The sequence below is a fragment of the Cetorhinus maximus genome, chromosome 15 (assembly GCF_964194155.1).
Source record: "Cetorhinus maximus chromosome 15, sCetMax3.hap1.1, whole genome shotgun sequence".
Classification (NCBI taxonomy): Eukaryota; Metazoa; Chordata; class Chondrichthyes; order Lamniformes; family Cetorhinidae; genus Cetorhinus; species Cetorhinus maximus.
Window position 1 is genome coordinate 89,737,683 of NC_135893.1, and position 17,596 is coordinate 89,755,278.

General features: G+C 41.2%; 1 protein-coding gene, 1 long non-coding RNA gene and 5 other non-coding genes across 7 annotated transcripts in view; 1 reads left to right on the forward strand and 6 right to left on the reverse strand.

Moving 5' to 3' along the window:
* LOC144690965 (ras-related protein Rab-26-like) overlaps positions 1–6,053 on the forward strand; it is a 332,537-nt gene extending 326,484 nt beyond the window's left edge. The window contains exons 6-9 of the mRNA XM_078558903.1: positions 660–725; positions 1,726–1,782; positions 4,250–4,326; positions 5,241–6,053. Of these exons, the coding sequence (XP_078415029.1) occupies positions 660–725; positions 1,726–1,782; positions 4,250–4,326; positions 5,241–5,343 (303 nt within the window). The 3' untranslated portion in view covers positions 5,344–6,053. The remainder of the gene's footprint in view (positions 1–659; positions 726–1,725; positions 1,783–4,249; positions 4,327–5,240) is intronic.
* A 4,476-nt stretch (positions 6,054–10,529) lies between these two features.
* Positions 10,530–17,588, reverse strand: LOC144690962 (uncharacterized). Its single transcript, XR_013578998.1, has 5 exons — positions 17,508–17,588; positions 12,480–13,094; positions 12,141–12,219; positions 11,328–11,421; positions 10,530–10,684 (listed from the first exon to the last, which is right to left on the reverse strand). It is a non-coding gene; the product is annotated as an uncharacterized LOC144690962 (long non-coding RNA).
* Positions 10,757–10,848, reverse strand: LOC144691298 (small nucleolar RNA SNORD60). The gene has a single exon (XR_013579097.1). It is a non-coding gene; the product is annotated as a small nucleolar RNA SNORD60 (small nucleolar RNA).
* LOC144691295 (small nucleolar RNA SNORD60) lies at positions 11,488–11,579 on the reverse strand. The gene has a single exon (XR_013579094.1). It is a non-coding gene; the product is annotated as a small nucleolar RNA SNORD60 (small nucleolar RNA).
* Positions 11,834–11,925, reverse strand: LOC144691296 (small nucleolar RNA SNORD60). Its single transcript, XR_013579095.1, has one exon. It is a non-coding gene; the product is annotated as a small nucleolar RNA SNORD60 (small nucleolar RNA).
* Positions 12,282–12,372, reverse strand: LOC144691294 (small nucleolar RNA SNORD60). The gene has a single exon (XR_013579093.1). It is a non-coding gene; the product is annotated as a small nucleolar RNA SNORD60 (small nucleolar RNA).
* LOC144691297 (small nucleolar RNA SNORD60) lies at positions 12,627–12,718 on the reverse strand. The gene has a single exon (XR_013579096.1). It is a non-coding gene; the product is annotated as a small nucleolar RNA SNORD60 (small nucleolar RNA).
* Positions 17,589–17,596: the final 8 nt, after the last annotated feature.

Genomic DNA, 17,596 nt, shown 5'->3' on the forward strand with positions numbered 1-17,596 from the left:
ATTACTGTTTAATAGGAGACTCGCCGTGATGCTTTATTCCATCAGCTGCCAGCTAGAAATTAACTAGCAGGGCAGTAAAAAAGATTGATGACTGTAGTTGTATATCAGCTCTGTATGTCTCACATTTTTACAAAAGCAGAAAGATTTTGAAGCTAACCTTATTTGCTTCCGTATAGAAACTTTACAGAACTTATTCACAGGAACACAACTACAGGATGAAAGGGACAAGCAAGGAATATAACAACAACCTTGATCTTAATGCTAGTCAACTTGTGGAAGACATTAAAGATGAGCCACAGGACTCCTTGCAGGAACCAAACTGGGAATTAGCTACATTAGGCTGGCATGTGCCAGATAGGCAGAATCCAGGCAATGGACCGAATCCAGCGATTGAATGGTTCTGAGTCCTCTCAATCTTTCATATTTTACTGACCACTAATTCAGATTACAAGCTTTTCTTGTTCCAGTTCCCATATCTTTATGCTGTTTTTAGCTACAGGGGCATTTCTGTCAGCAGTTTGGTTTTTGAATCTTGACAGTTGTTAATTGGGGTCGTAACTGATTTAGATCACTCACGTCTACTTTGTACATTCTTTGGTTTCCGTGGTTTATTTACTTACTTCAAAGGATTTTAACGTCACTTTCCTTGTTCCTTTTAGGCTTGGCTGACGGAGATTCATGAATATGCAACGCAAGACGTGGTAATCATGTTATTGGGTAACAAGGTGAGTGATCGTGTGCACATTTTGTATCAGTTACTCGTCAGCTCGTTCCTTGAAAGCACCACTGAAATCGCAGCCCTAGGATTTCATTTGTGTCTAGCTTGGAATGGAGGCCCAGTGACAAGCAGGCACCATCGGGAGGAGACTGATGAGTGAGGGGACCACGTGAAATTGTCACATCCTGATGCCACAAGAGGAACCAGTGTCCAGAGATGTCAAGAGGGAGTGCACCACACGGTGAATAAGATGAAGATCGACCTTCCAGGATGCATCAGCTGAGCTTATACTTGTGGCTGCTGGGGTGGGGTGGGGTGGGTGGGGCTGGTGAAGAGATGGGAGGGTGGAGGGTTGTGAAGAGAGAGAGAGAATGGTCAGCAGCAGCAGGAATGTCTTGATTTTACTTTATGGTGCCAGCCTCCAGCAGTCCCTTTAAAGAGCACTAGTTTGGTTGCTGTTTGCCTGAGAGAACTAATCATGGCCTAACATCTCCACTCAAAATGGGAAAGAGACCTGAAAGAGGCATTTGCAATGGGCCTAATGCCCGCTCCAGTCAGGCACACTGACCAATGTAGCGTCTGGCACAGACCTGGTGCAGAATGAGCACATGCATTGGGCTTCTCCAGTGCCCATTGATCACCTGAAACGCAGGTGCTGCATGCTATAATTTCTAGGCTTCACTTGATTAAATTGGCCCCTTTGCAGTGTAACTAGGTGCTGCCACCCTTTGGTCTCAAGGTAAACTGCAACACAGAATTTATCATAAACACCACTTGACCATTTAGGAGAAGCACCAAACAAAGGCAAGGTGCTTTTTCTACTCTGTCGAAGGATAAAGCATTGGAATTGTGATCACAGAAAACCTCAATCTTTTCAGTGTGTGCGTTAGCAATTGGAAACTGCACCACTTAAAATGGAAATGAGCCACACTGATCAGGAGGAATCCAGGCTCACACATGAAGCTGTGACTGTCAAACACATTCATTGTCATTTCTGTCTATTAAAGGCTGATGCGACTCAAGAGAGAGCTGTAAAGAAAGAGGCAGGAGAAAAATTAGCCAAGGTATGTCGCTTTCTAAGCCACTCTTTATGTCATCTTTGAACTGTGCAGTTTGTAAGATTGTGCGAGCAAAAATCTCTGTGCGGGGCAAGTTTTTTACGCAGAGGGTAGTGAGTGTCTGGAATTCGCTGCCAGAGGGGGTGGTGGAAGCAGGTACGATAGTGGTGTTTAAGAGGCAGCTTGACAAATACATGAATAGGATGGGAATAGAGGGCTATGGACCCCGGAAGTGCAAAATGTTTTAGTTGACGGGCAATATGATCGGCGCAGGCTTGGAGGGCCGAAGGGCCTGTTCCTGTGCTGTACTTTTCTTTGTTCTTTGTTCTTTGTACTTTGTTTTGAAACGAGTACTGCCTGAATTGTGAGAAAAAAAGGGGGAGCGAGAGAAAGATCTTGGTCCCACCAATTGAACATGGGTTGAGCGCAATGCTCAGAAAGATCATTGTACCACGCCACCCTACCGGCTGCTCCCCCTGCACTGTTTGCCAGTTTCAAGTTTAACCTAATTCCAGCTAAATGGGAGGTTAAGATGAGAGGTTCAACATGTGGCATGATTTACCGACAGCTATGATGATGCAATGACATGAGATGGGAAACTGAATCAGCAGTCAGTGTGAATCTGGGATGAAAGGATGCAGAGTAAGATACTGATCTGCTCTCCCATGTGTTATTTCAGCTGCTTTTGTGGTTCAGATTATTCTAGTGATAGCTTACTTGCCATGTTGGAGCATAAATGTGTAAGTGTAATGAAATTTAGATGATTTAATGGCAGATTTAGTGTTCCCCTAAATGGATTTTATTAAGCCAGTTATTTTTTAAAAATTAAGGCGTGTGACGGACAGCATCATTTATTATAAGATTATAGCTTTAATCATTCAGTACTATTTCACAATCTTGGGAAAAATATATATCAAAGTGAAAATGGGGATGATTTTAACTTTATGATGAGGTGGTGATTGGACAGAGTAGATTGGCTTCTGGGTGATACCCATGGGATGAACCTCCGACCAAGGAGCAGGAGTAGGCCATTCAGCCCCTCGAGCCTGCTCCGCCATTTAATAAGATCATGGCTGATCTGATAGTAACCTCAAATCTGCATCCCGCCTACCCCCAATAACCTATCACCTCCTTGCTTACCAAGAGTCTATCTGCCTCTGCCTTAAAAATATTCAAAGACTCTGCTTCCACTACCTTTTCAGGAAATGAGTTCCAAAGACACACGACCCTCTGAGAGAAAATTTTTTTCCTCATCTCTGTCCTAAATGGGCGATCCCTTATTTTTAAACAGTGACCACTAGTTCTAGATTCTCCCACAAGAGGAAACATCCTCTCCACATCCACCCTGTCAAGACCCCTCAGGATCTTATATGTTTTAATCAAGTTGCCTCTTACTCTTCTAAACTCTAGAGGATACAAGCCTAGTCTGTCCAACCTTTCCTCATAAGGCAACCCGGCTATTCCAGGTATTAGTTTAGCAAACCTTCTCTGAACTGCTTCCAATACATTTACATCCTTCCTTAAATAAGGCGACCATTGCTGTACACAGTACTCCAGATGGTGTCTCACTAGTGCTCTGTATAACTTAAGCATAACCTCCCTACTTTTGTATTCAATTCCCCTCACAATAAATGAGGGGAATTTATTCTATTCTATTACATCTATTAGCTTTCCTGATTACTTGCTGGACCTGCATACTAGCCTTTTACAATTCATGCACTAAGACACCCAGATCCCTCTGCATCTCCGAGCTCCGCAATCTCTCACCATTTAGATAATAAGCTTCTCTTTTATTCTTCCTGCCAAAATGGACAATTTCACATTTGCCCACATTATACTCCATTTGCCAGATATTTGCCCACTCACTTAACCTATCTATATCTTTCTGTAACCTTCTTTTGTCCTCTTCACAACGTACTTTCCTACCTATCTTTGTGTCATCGGCAAATTTGGCAACCGTCCCTTCATCCAAGTCATTTATGTAAATTGCAAACAGTTGATGTCCCAGCACTGATCCCTGTGGCACACCACTCATTACATCTTGCCAACCTGAAAAAGGTCCATTTATGTCTACTCTCTGCTTCCTGTTAGCCAGCTAATTTTCTATCCATGCCAGTATGTTACCTCCCATACCATGAGCTTTAATTTTCCGTAATAACCTTTGATGTGGCACTTTTATCAAATGCCTTCTGGAAATCTAAGTACAGTACATCCACCAGTTCCCCTTTATCCACAGCACGTTACTTCCTCAAAGAACTCCAATAAGTTGGTTAAACGCGATTTCCCTTTCACAAAACCATATTGACTCTGTTTGATTGCCTTGAGTTTTTCTAAGTGCCCAGCTATAACATCTTATCTTTAATCATTGGTGTGTTCTAAAACTGGAAGTGCAATTCACTCAGCCCAATTACTGCCCTGGTAGTGAGGGTTGGTTTCATGTGGATATACCTGACCAGCATTTATCTTCTTCTAGGATTACGGAGTGCCCTTTATGGAAACAAGTGCCAAAACAGGTCTAAATGTTGAGCTGGCATTTATGGCAATTGCAAAGTAAGTTATGCAAGCGCGATCCTTTAATTTTACCCGTATTGGCAAATGTCAGTGAGGATTATTGTAACAAACAATATTTATCAAAGTATCACTCCTTTGGCAAAATTAATAAATGACAAACATTAACCTGTGATTTGAAAAGGTAAGTCCCGGAAAACGAGTCTAATGATCCTGAGGACAGAATGATGCGTTCCAGGAATCAGTCCTGAAGATTTATGACTGAAAGTGGGAATTTACTTTAGAGGTGTTATGTACATTGGTAGGTATCACATAAATCGATATACAATTGGCGATAACCGATATTACTGGGATAAGATAATCAATATACATCTCTAATTTAAAATAAAGACAGGAAGTGCTGGAACATCTCAGCAGGTCTGGCAGTATCTGTGGAGAGAAACAGAGTTAACATTGAGTCTGGTGTGACTCTTCTTCGGAACTGAAGACTTCCAGCACCCGTTGTATTTTGCTTTTATTACATGTAGAATTTGCCCTGTTCATTTGCAAGAAATCGCTAGATTGGATCTACTGTGGATGCAGGAAACCTGAAATAAAAATAGAAAATGCTGGAAATACTCAGCAGTGCAGGCAGCATCTACGCAGAGAGAAACAGAGTTAACGTTTCAGGTCAACAAACTTTACTCAGAGTAGGAGCAAGTTAGAGATGTAGCTTCTAACTTCTTCCCAGTTCTGATGAAAGGTCACCAACCAGGGACATAACTGTTGCTCTCTCCGTAAATGCTGCCTGACCTACTGAGTATTTCTGCACAGGATCTGAATCTAGATTGCGGAGGCACAAGATCAGTGTGTGCTCATTTACTGTGCTGCCCCAGCCCTTGATGCAGGATCAGCATAAACTAATACAGCTCCACACTCCAGATGGGGTATGACTGTTACTACACTGTTTGTTACAGAGAACTGAAACACAGGTCGATGAAGTCACCAAACGACCCCAAATTCAAGCTCCACGACTACGTCAATTCGGAAATGAAAAGCACGGGCTGCTGCAGGTCATAACTGCCGCGTCCTTTCTGCCGATATATTTGTACAAGACTAATTGGTGTTAAACAACCAGGACAGTTCGTCTCGTGGTTCTGCCATCTTTTGTGTGAAGTTCTTGCATGTCTGTACCTGTTGTCTGTACATTGACAAGTGTTTATCAGCCGATAAGACCTTGAGTTCAGTTGGGGAGGCGGGTGGGATATAAACGGTGTTAAATCAGGATCGAAAGTACTATACTTGATTGTTTACATAATCTAAATCTGCTTTTGCTAACAGTTTGTAACAATAGAAATACAAACCTGTTCTGTTCCGTAGGACATTAAATGAATGTACATTGATGTCCGTGATTGTACTGAATGTATGCCGTGTATATTTTTAAAATCCTTTACAAAGCCAATTCTCATTTCATTCGGGGAACGGAAGAGGATCCACATGTGTGAAAATAAATCATGATGCCAGTTGCAGGGAAATGCAATTTGACCCCCCTCCCCCCTTTTATGCATCTTGCTGAAATACTGTAAACTATTTTTTAAAACAACTACTTTAATGCGCAATTGTCAGACTTGATATTAGAATTTTAATAGTTGCAACATCTGTAAAATAAAATGTTTTCCAAGAAACCACACTCAGAAGCGAGTGAAAAAAGTGAAGTTAAAATTGATTGTTGGGCCTGTTGTTAATTATTGTGCAGCATATGCTTTTGCAGAAAGTAAAAACTTGAAAACAACTCTCATTCTAGTCTCTTTTATACTCTTAACCAAGGGGTTGATTTTTATTCTTCATATATTTTTCTTTATTCACAAAAGGGACTGCAGCATTGGCTGAAAGATTGTAATATCTGAATTAAGTGGCCACAGAATCCAGAACTCAAGTCTTGTACAGCTCAAAATACAGCCATGGGGCTATTTAAAAAACATAAAATAGAGCAGGAGTAGGCAATTTGGCCCTCTGAGCCTGTTGCATCATTCAAAAGATCACTGATCTTCTACATTAACTGCCGCTCTCTTGGATTCTCTTAATGCCCGAAAGTCCATCGATCTGAGTCTTCAATGCTGGAAATGCCTGAGCATCCACAGCTCTCTTTGGTGAAGATTTTCAGCCTTTTACCTATTAGTTATGGCCCTTTGCCTATCTATGCAGCTCCACTTATGGCATACCTGGCTACCAGATGTTGGCTGTCTTCCCCTTTCCAAACAAAAGGTAATGACCACTACTGGGAGGCAGGGTTAGCTCAGTTTGAGTGCAGGTAGTGATAGAAATCAGCTGGAAATTTCTCAGCGAATTGCTGACTCTGTTAATTCAGTCCAGGGTACAGCATTCAAGGGTGTGGCTGTCAAGCAAGATGTTGGTTGGGATCATGAACCTCAATACTGGGTTAGGTTTATAAACCACCTGGACCAATATTCCTATAGCCCAAGTGAAGTTACTCACATTCTGCATCTCCTTGTGCTGCTGTTGAACTGGAAGGCAGTCTATATTGTGATGTTGGTTCGCTTGAAATTAAAGAGGCACCCAAATGCGAGCTAGCGAGAAGCTTTCGTCTAGATCAACATCCAGTGGTTCCCTGCCAGAAGAGTACATGCTGGGGCACCAAGTGCATACAGGGTTGGCTTTAGCGATGATGCCCCAGTGATCAATTAGCCTGCCAACATTCACTTCCCAGCCTTACAAAACAGCAGCTACTCAGACACAAGAATGCCCTGTTGCCTAGGTGTTTGTGTTAATATTGAACATCACAGTTTATCTATTCCCTTGGACATCTCAAATACCTCAATAAACCACCTTTGCTCCATTGTAAATATCCCTATTACCCTTAGTCCCTCCTCATTGCTTCAGGGCCCAGCCATATTTATCAAATTCAGTGGCTTTGTTGCATCAGGCTAACACATCCCAGACCATTCTGCAATATTCACGGCAGCATACAAACCACCTATCACTTTATGGGACTCATGGTGTAGCAATTGAGTTGCACTCGGGTTCACTTTTAAAATCAGTTAGTGTCAACGATTTATATTTCCTGCTGTTTCACCTCATAGCCTCTGTGACAACCCATCTAAGTCAGTGAAATAGGCATTTTATTTGTAAAGTTCTTTAATTATTGTTCTTGCTGAATGAAAATGCATTAGCTGATGTTCCAAGTACATTTCAACCATCTAATTCACTACTGATCAATCAGACATTGAATGTTCAACACTGTAGCAGGATGTAATCAATGTGGAGTTAGAGTGCCCTCTGCTGTAGATTTTATGTAAGTGTCAAAAATGATGAGGTGCTTTTGTTGTACCATCAGATGTAGTTGTCATTGTCAATTTCCTTCCATAGCAAGCTATCAATCCAGGAATGAGACGTGGCCACTTCAGTATGCTTAATTACAATTCTAAAACCACACCACTATAGACATAGAATTTATGCAGAAACAGACTATTCATTCCAACTGGTCTATCCCAGTGGCTATGCTCCTCCACACAAATCTCCTTTCACTCTACTTCCTCTCACCTTAGCAGATTATCCTTCTAGCTTTCCCTTAAATGCATCATTGGTGTTCACCTCAACCATTCAATGTGATACCAGGTTCCATGCTCAACAACCTTCAGTTCTTTTCAGGAATTGAGTTGCATTTCACTCAACAATCCCATTTGGAATTGTAGGGAAAGGGGGAGGATTCTGGAGGGGTATAATGGTTGGCGAGGCCTGCTGTTGCCCACACACCCAGACCTTAATTTTCTTCCACTCATGCCTTCTGGGAGTGCCATTGGCTGACCCTTCTCTCTCATCATGTGCAGTCATTGTCCATTTGAGACACTAGTCAAATTTGCATTTAACAACTGTATGGTTTTTTCACACGTTCGTGTTCTAAGCTATAGGTCACTCCACATGTCTTAAGATAACCCTGCAAATGCATTACCAGAATTATCCCCCCCCACTTTCTTCTTTCATGGGATGTGGGTGCTGCTGGCAAGACCAGCATTTGTTGACCATCCCTAATTGCCCTTGTGTCTTGCTTGGCCATCTCAGAGGGCAGTTAAAGCTAATCACATTGCTGTGGGTCCAGACTTGACCAGGTAAGAATGGCAGATTTCCTTCCCTAAAGGATATTAGTGAGCCAGATTGGTATTTATAATAGTAATGTTAATATATAAATACAAGTTTTTGTACTGTGCACCATTTATAAAACTCAATTCTTTTATGCTTTCCCTCATTTGTAACTCATACTTTCCATGAATTATCTATTCATCCACAAACTATTAATTGTATACTCTAATTCCATAATTTTCCTGCCAAAACGTAAGCCTCAAGTTATCAACACCACTCACTTGCCCATTGTGTCTATATCTTCCACAAGGAAGATATAAACAGAATGTACCATCAGCAAATTTGGAGAGGGTCTCTGAAAGATTATTGAATTGAAACATCAACTTAGTTTCTCTCTCCAGAGACTGCCAGATCTGTTGATATCCAGCACTGTTTCAAATATCCAATATTGCACTTGAATTCAGAGATTTTGTTCCCAGTATCCAAGTCTAAAATCATCTATATATAAGTGGACCTAATACCCTTTCTTGGGTACACCACTTTTCTTCAGCTGAGGAACCATTTACCTTGTCAATTGGCTTTCAATGCTGCTACATTTCCTCATTAGGGGACCAAATTCTACAAGATGCCTTTTAGTGCTGCCTTGAAAATTAAGGAAATCCACTTGGCTGTTTTTCCTTTATTCAGTTGGTCACTACTTCAAATTTCCTGCAGTTAGCTAGTGCAAGACCAAGTCATTTTAATGCAAGTATATGCACAATAAACTTTTGCCTATTTTTGCTGTTCCAAGATATGAGCCAGCCCATTTGAACATTACACTCAGCTGACCAGATTTTGTTACATCTCTATTACCTACTTAACCACAGCCTGTTTCAGGAAGAGATGCTTATGAAGTGGAGTCCAATTTGTGAAAAACTGGCATCTGAAAAATGTGTTTTTAAAAAAATTTGGAATAGAACCTTTCCACATCCAAGTTCAGAGAGCCCAGGCATACATCAAGAGCCATGGGTTTTGGATCCCCACTGTGCTAGGATACTTAGAATGTAACCAGATAAAATTTTGCACCTTATTATCACTGCTAGGCTTCCCCAGCCAAGACCATGGAGCCGTTTAGCTTGTTGTTAAATAGAATCTTATTCAGCTCTAGCCACCTGGATTTGATCAAACCAGCTAGGCTCAGATACTATGTGATCCCAATCTCAAACCATAACTCTCTCCCCCTCACCTCCAGGATAGACACTGACCATTAAACACACAAGTCTGAACTTTCAAGCATTATCCAACTCAAATTGTGCCAGTTGCCATAATTATTAATGCATTAAGACACAATAAGTCCTCTAGTTGGAGGCACAAGGCCACAGCACAGACATCATTCATAGGTATTACCAAACCATGTATATCTGACCATGCGTTATTGTAGCCATTCATAATTCCCAGCACCATGTTTCCCTTTCAACTCATTCCAGAGATATCAAGAACCAATGCCCAGTGACACACTGTCACTGGTCAGCAACTGCTCAATCCAGGTATTGAAGGGACTTAAATGGAGGCATCAAATCACTGCTATAGTGTTTAATAGCTTGTCACGTTTTCATCTCAGCTCTTGCTGAATTATGCATGTCGCAAAATGGAATGATTTGGCAAGATCAGCCATTGCTTAGAGGTAGCGCTTAGATCATGGGTTTTATCTATCAGATGAGATATTTTAAAATGATGCCTACCCAATCTTTTAGAGAAAGCGTAAACGATTCCATGGCCCTATTTAAAGAGCAGACAGGGGCATTTTCCCGGTGGTCCTTTAACCCTCAACCAAGACCATAAATAGATGAAAAAGTCATCTATCTTAATGCATGTGTTAGCAATGCATACTTTGTTTACACACTGTTCTTTTCTTAGGGTCGACAGAGATAGCTATAAAGAGTAATGATGGTTATCAACCTATATTAGGCAGGCAGCATACCCTTGAGCATAGTGGTTCTGGAAATATTGTAGGACCTGGTCTACTGGATGCTCAATTTACTTTTGGGTATTTCCCAAGGAAGCAACTGAGCTTCTCAATCTGGCAATTCAACAAAAATTCCTCTTCAGCTGTCCCAAGTGTTACTATTCCCAACAGTGCCAGCTGAGCAGAAGTTAATGGAGACGTGGTTAAAAAAAAAGCGAAGACCTTGTTTAATGACAATTGAGTTCTTTATTAAGTCAAAATACAAATGAATCTTGATGATTATGTTCCCAGTAGGTGTTAGGTTTGTTGTGATTAGATAGCAGCCTAATTTGTCATGCTACACACACATTTCGGAAGTGACCCGGTCAAATCCATAACCTGTAACAATTAAAGCATTTGGTCAGTAACATCATGTGCTTTCAATTCTATGGCATACAATTAAGTGCAAATGAGCCTCAGGCACAAAAAGTGTAATCAAGCATTGCTTTATGCAACACTTTCATTGGAGATGTCAGAAATAAAAGAAAAGCTCATCACAGGCTCAGCATTTGTGAAGTTCCAAGCAGTTAGCACTTTACACAACACATACCACAATAAAACACCAACTTCAAAATGATGTGAATTTTTAAGAATAACATTACACACATTCCAAGTTGCACTGATTAACTATTTCAGAAAAGTGCCTCAAATTCATCAATATTTTCAATAGGTTTGGAATCCATTGCCTACAAACAGGATAGCGTCTGTATCAGGCATGGTCAGTTCAACCTTGTTTTTTATTGATCTTACAATGGTTAAGAGTGAAGAATGGTGCTCTACATTAGTGAGCATCTCAGAAGAATACTGAACCCTCATATTATACAATATTATCATATTCCTGTTCACCAAAAACACAGCGAGAAGCTTTTGCTATTTAAACAGCATATATGATATAAAAGCTGGCACTTCTAACATCAAAATTCTACAGCAGTCAGTGCATTATCAACCACAACTACAGCCACCTCTCTAAATTAACACTTACCACAGCTCTCATCATTATCTGCTGGCAGACTGCTACCGCTGAAATATCATCTAAGATGCTGTTGCCAGTGTTTCATCAGCAGTTGCCACTGTGTCTGAAATCACCCATAATAGTGTGAGCTCAAGTAGAACAATAATTAATTTACACTGCTTTTAAAATTAAGCCTCAGCCACAAAATAATAATCAAGCATTGCTTTAATGCAATACTTTCATTGGAGATGTCAGAAATAAAAGAAAGGCTCATCACAGGCTCAACATTTGTAATATTCTTAAAAAGGCTAATTTCCTTCTACTATAAAGCATTCCTTTAAACTTATTCTGAATTGTGAAATCTTCCTATTATGAGTAATTCATCCTACCTGTTTACTTGCCAGCAGGTCGGTGAAATTTCATCAGAGATGTTGCTGCCAGTGCTTCATAAGCAGTGTATCACTCCTAGCCTGAAATCACCCATAATAGTGTGAGCTCAAGTAGAACAATAATTAATTTACACTGCTTTTAAAATTAAGCCTCAGCCACAAAATAATAATCAAGCATTGCTTTAATGCAACACTTTCATTGGAGATGTCAGAAATAAAAGAAAGGCTCATCACAGGCTCAACATTTGTAAAGTTCTTAAAAAAAAAATTTCCTGCTATAATGACGTATTCATTTAGGTGCTTAACATTTTACACTGGCACCTCAATACACAGGCCACTTCACCCATTTCACATACAAGGGCAATGACCATTAAGTGAGCAATGTATATAATCCAGATTAGATTAACTATAAACTGGTTCTAGAAATCATCCTATTGCGAATAATTAATCCTACCTGTTTACGTTGCCAGCAGACTGTTGAAATTTCAGAGATGTTGTTGCCAGTGCTTCATCAGCAGTTTATTACTCCTGACCTGAAATCACCCATAATAGTGTGAGCTGAAGTAGAACAGTTAGTAATTCTTGCTTTAAAATTGAGCCTCAGCCCCAAAATAGTAATCAAGTTTTGCTTAATGCAATACTTTCATTGGAGATGTCAGAAATAAAAGAAAGACTCATCACAGGCTCAACACTTGTAATATTCTTAAAAAGGCTAATTTCCTTCTACTATAAAGCATTCCTTTAAACTTATTCCGAATTGTGAAATCTTCCTATTACGAGTAATTCATCCTACCTGTTTACTTGCCAGCAGGTCGTTGAAATTTCATCAGAGATGTTGCTGCCAGTGCTTCATATGGAGTGTATCACTCCCAGCCTGAAATCACCCATAATAGTGTGAGCTCAAGTAGAACAATAATTAATTTACACTGTTTTTAAAATTAAGCCTCAGCCACAGAACAGTAATCAAGCATTGCTTTAATGCAACACTTTCATTGGAGATGTCAGAAATAAAAGAAAGGCTCATCACAGGCTCAGTAATCAATATTCAAACAATTTTACACAGGCAAAATAAAATTCTGACCAGTGCTTCAACTTGCTTAATTCAGGGACACAAACTCTCAAACATGGACATTGTCCACAATGGACAAATGTGAAAGTTGATTGTCTTCAGCCAAGCTGTTAATTTATTACGAACACTAAATTCCTTTGACTGTTACGGGATACATAGAAGTATCTATAAATACAATAAGGCAACATCTGAAAGCCTCCCTCCCAACAGTTTGTTTTGTTAGGTATCCTCTCCAGATTAACTTACAGTAGCTGAGAATCTGCAGGCATATATGCACTTCTTCCAGTCCATCCCAGAGATCTAAAAATAACAGTTCTGCCATCAGTTTTCAAAGGACACCTGGAAAAGAAAACAACCTAGCTTATGAAATAACATGTCTGATCTGACCAGTTGTAATAGTTTAACAAAGATTAAGTAACTCAGCTTTTCACTTGATCGACTGTGACAGTTAAAATATGTACCATATGTATACATTTCTGGCCCCTTCTCTGCTTACCCCATCCCTCAACAGCAAAGTCCACTCTCACCTTCCCACCCAGGTCACTGTGTTAGTCATGTTATAAAGTGGTTTCAGCACTTATACATTACATAGTATTATCACAGCACACTGGCACAGGTATTAACTGCACTAGAGATAAACGATTTAACCACCAGATGGCAGCATGCCTGATAATACTCGAATCAAGTCGAAACACCTCCAACTTAAATTGTATAAAGAGCGCCCCACCCACTTCCTGTGGTCAGGTGAAATGCTTGTTCCACGATAATATTGAGGGAGAAGATATGTTCAGAACTCCTACATGGATTTACAGCACAGTAACAGGCCATTCAGCTCAAATAGTCTGTGCCAGAGAGTTTATTCTCCAGACATGCTTTTGATCCTATTCATATAACAGTATCAGCATATCCTCTCTCAAGTACTTATCTAGCCTCTCCTTAATGGAATCTATCTATTCTATCCATCTCAACCACTCCGTGTGAGTGAATGCCACAATCAGAAGCTCAAATTTCCAAAGTTATGAGTTGTACATGCATAATGTTGCCTTCCAATTATTTTTCTGAAAGTTAGCATCCCTGCACTTACATATTTAGCTCAACCCGCCATCAGGCTTTCTTAACTACACAATGCATTTGTGCCTGATGGGAGGGGTGGTTAGGGATTCAATGGTAGCCTTCAAAATGGGACTGGATAAATACTTGAAGCAGAAAATGGATTGCTCTTTGAAAGGGTCAGTGCAGACTTGATAGGCCAAATAGCCTCCTCCTGTGCTGTATGATTCTTTTTGTTAAGAAATCAGTTACTGTGTAAGTGCAGATCATATCTGACACAAATTAATCACCATCATTGCAAAATTATTACTACCCATTGGGAAAACGGTTCAGTAATTTCCAATATTGACCACGGCTAATGGTGCAGTAACTGCGACAAAAAACCCAAATTACATCAACAAGTCAGTAATATTGTACAGATGTAGGGCGAGATTACTGTTAACTCAAAGTATAAGGCAATTTCTTTCAGGCTAGTTGATCTGTAGCATCAAGTGTCACAAAACAAATATTGTTTTAGAATCTCAGACTCAAATTCAACTGCACTGAAAAACTATTGTAAAATGTGTTCACTATTTGGGCTTTTACGAAGTTAGTAATTCGTTAAATACAGGTACGCTTCGAGTGACTCAATTAAATTGCATTTAGTAATTAAGTGTAGCCAAATGACATGTATAAATCAGGGTGTCACAATCTATACAGCGGCCTGTTCAAATATCTGAAAGTTACCAAAAGAGAAAATAAAGATAAACGTGGCATTTATAGTCTATACCCCACTTTGCAACAGTGGCCAAACTTCCAAAGTATTTCATTTGCATAACATGTTCTGGGACACCTGTATATTCCATTTACTGCTACTCCCAAACAACTGTCTTGACTCCATTGGCAAGAGAGAATTACAATATTGTTTGAAAGTCTAGATCTGATGAGAAGCAATAATGGACAGCCACAAGATTTGTCTGGCAGCTAGTTAGAGAACACATGAGATATGGGAATGTTAGTGCTCCATGCATCGAGACCAGAGATGGCACATGCACAGCTATCTCCATGGTGTCCAGGCATCTGCCATCGACAAGATATTGTGCTTATTGTGACTAAGAAATGTAGTATTCCCAGTCAGCAATACATCCAAAACACCCACATCCTACTGGGCTACTAACTCCCTAAAGTGGCTGCATCTTTTGGAACCAAGAATACTGCAGCAAAGCACTAGAATCTCATGCTGGACCTTGTGTTCCATATAAGGACAAAGAACCGTCCCACTGATTACAACCTACTGGATGAGAGACAACTTCAACGTCATCAAGAGTGGCTCAGTAGCACCACTACTGAGCCCCGAAGAACATCACTAGCAGCCTGGGCTTACAACAGGTGGGAGGGAACCAAGACAGATGAAAACACCTTGACCCCAGCATTACTAATCGGTCACAGGTGCATCTGCCTGTAAGAGTGGCTAACAAGCAGTCCTTTTGGAGAGGAATTTCTGTCGTTACACTGAGGGCACACTTAATCATGCCATGTGGAGTGTGTGTTGGGGGAGATGGTAGCATAGTGGTAATCCAGAGACCTAGGTTAATGCCCAGGGGACATGGGTTCAAATCCCACCATAGCAGCTATTAGAATTTAAATTCAATTAAATAAATCTGAAATTGAAAGCTAGTCTCAGTAATGGTGACCATGAAACTATCATTGTTGTAAAAACCCACCTGGTTCACTAATGTCCTTTAGGAAAGGGAATCTGACAACCTTACCTCATCTGGCCTACATGTGACTCCAGAGGTCTGAAATGACCTAGCAGGCCACTCAGTTCAAGGGAAATTAGGGATGGACAACAACTGCTGGCATTGCCAGTGATGCCTACATCCCATTAAAGAATAAACTAAAAACGTAGCACTATCACCATGCTAAATGGAATCGATTCAAAAGGTTCAACAACTCAAAACTGGTCATCTATAAGGGGCTGAGTGTGGTCAGCAGCAGGAGAATTGTATTACCCGAGAAGCCTCAACATAGGACCACATGATCTTACATTCATGTCAAACAGCAGAAGCTTCATGCTATAGAGATGAAAGAGATCACACATTCAATAGCTCATATCAAAGCTCTGCAATCCCACCAAATGCAATCATCAATGGCAGTGGAACCCAGCAAGTCTGTGTAAAAGGCTGGAGGGTTTGCAACCATATTCAGCCAGAACTGCTGAGTGGAAGATCCATCATGTTGCCACCCCACCCCCAATAACATAGCTGCCAGTCTTCATCCAATTTGATTCACTCCACGTGATACCAAGAAACAGCTTAAGGGCTGGATACAGCAAGGCTATGGGCCCTGGCAACATTCTGGTGGTGTGCTCCAGAATTAGCCACACCCTTAGCCAAGCTGTTCCAGTACAGCTATAACACACATTTACTAGGCAGTGTGGAAAATTGCCCAGATATGCCCTATCCACAAAAAGCAGGACAAATCCAACTTAGTAAATTACCACCCAATCAGCCCATTCTTGATCATCAGTAAAGTGATGGAAGGCATCATTGACAGTGCTATCAAGTAACGTTTACTCAGCAATAACCTGCTCAACGATGCTCGGTTTAAGCCCCGCCAAGACCACTCACTTCCTGACCTCATTACAGCCTCGGACCAAAGATGACCAACCACCTCAGATTTTCCAGAATTATCCCAGATTTTTTTTCCTCTTCACGCAGTCTTTCTGTCTGCACACATGTTGGTGATGTGGTCAGGGCTGCCCAGCGGATGTACAAGCTGGCAATATCCAAGCCAGTGCAGATCACACAGTGGTAATATCATGCACAGTACAAGGATTGTCTAGTCAGCTGTCACCAACACACTACCCACACCCACCATCTCACTCTCAGGTCTGCAAATTATCCCTCCAGCTCCATTGGCCTCACCAAAGTGCCCCTTAACTTTTAATTACACAAGAGTTGGTCACATCTAGAAAATCCAGCAAAACTGGAGTCAGTGGTCCTAAATAAGGGTCATACATCTGCCAACATCAACTCTGTTTCTCTCTCCACAGATGTTGGTGAGTTTTTTTCCCAGCATTTTCTGTTTTTGTTGCAGTTTCCCAGTATTGGCAGTATTTTGCTTTTATCTGGAGTCAATGGGGGTTGGGGGGACTCTCCGTTGGTTAGAGCTGTACCCAGCACAAAGGCAAGATATTCATGGTTGTTGGAGGTCAGTCATCTCAGCTCCAGGACATCACCGCAGGAGTTCCTCAGGGTAGTGTCCTCGGCACAACCACCTTCAGCCGTTTCATCAATGACCCCACCCCCACCCCGCCCGGCCCCAGCCCAGCCGCCCTCGAAGCAAAAAACCCCCATTTACCATCAGAATGAAATGTTTAAAAAGAGCCATACGGACTCGAAACGTTATCTTCCTCCCTCCCTCTCTCTCTCTCCACAGATGCTGTCGGGCTTGCTGAGTCTTGCCGGCATTTTTTGTTTTCGTGTCGGTTAGACTTTCCCGGGGCAGGCCCGAGGCGAGCACGGGGATTGTCCGGTCCGAGCATGTGGCCTGGCGAGCATTAAAACGCCGGAATTTATTCACAGATTCGTTTTAAAAGTGCACCCCGATCGATTCTGAACCACCCCCCTTCCAAACAGAAGTGCCTGCTGATTTATCCTTAATAAATATCTCTACAGGCTAGCAGCCGCATCGACAAACTTCACAGCAACTTACACCGACCTCTCTCCTCGGAGTCTCCCGCCGAAAGGATGACTTTTCTCGCATGTTCGGGAATGCACGGTACCCGCCTGTCAATCACCCACTGTCCC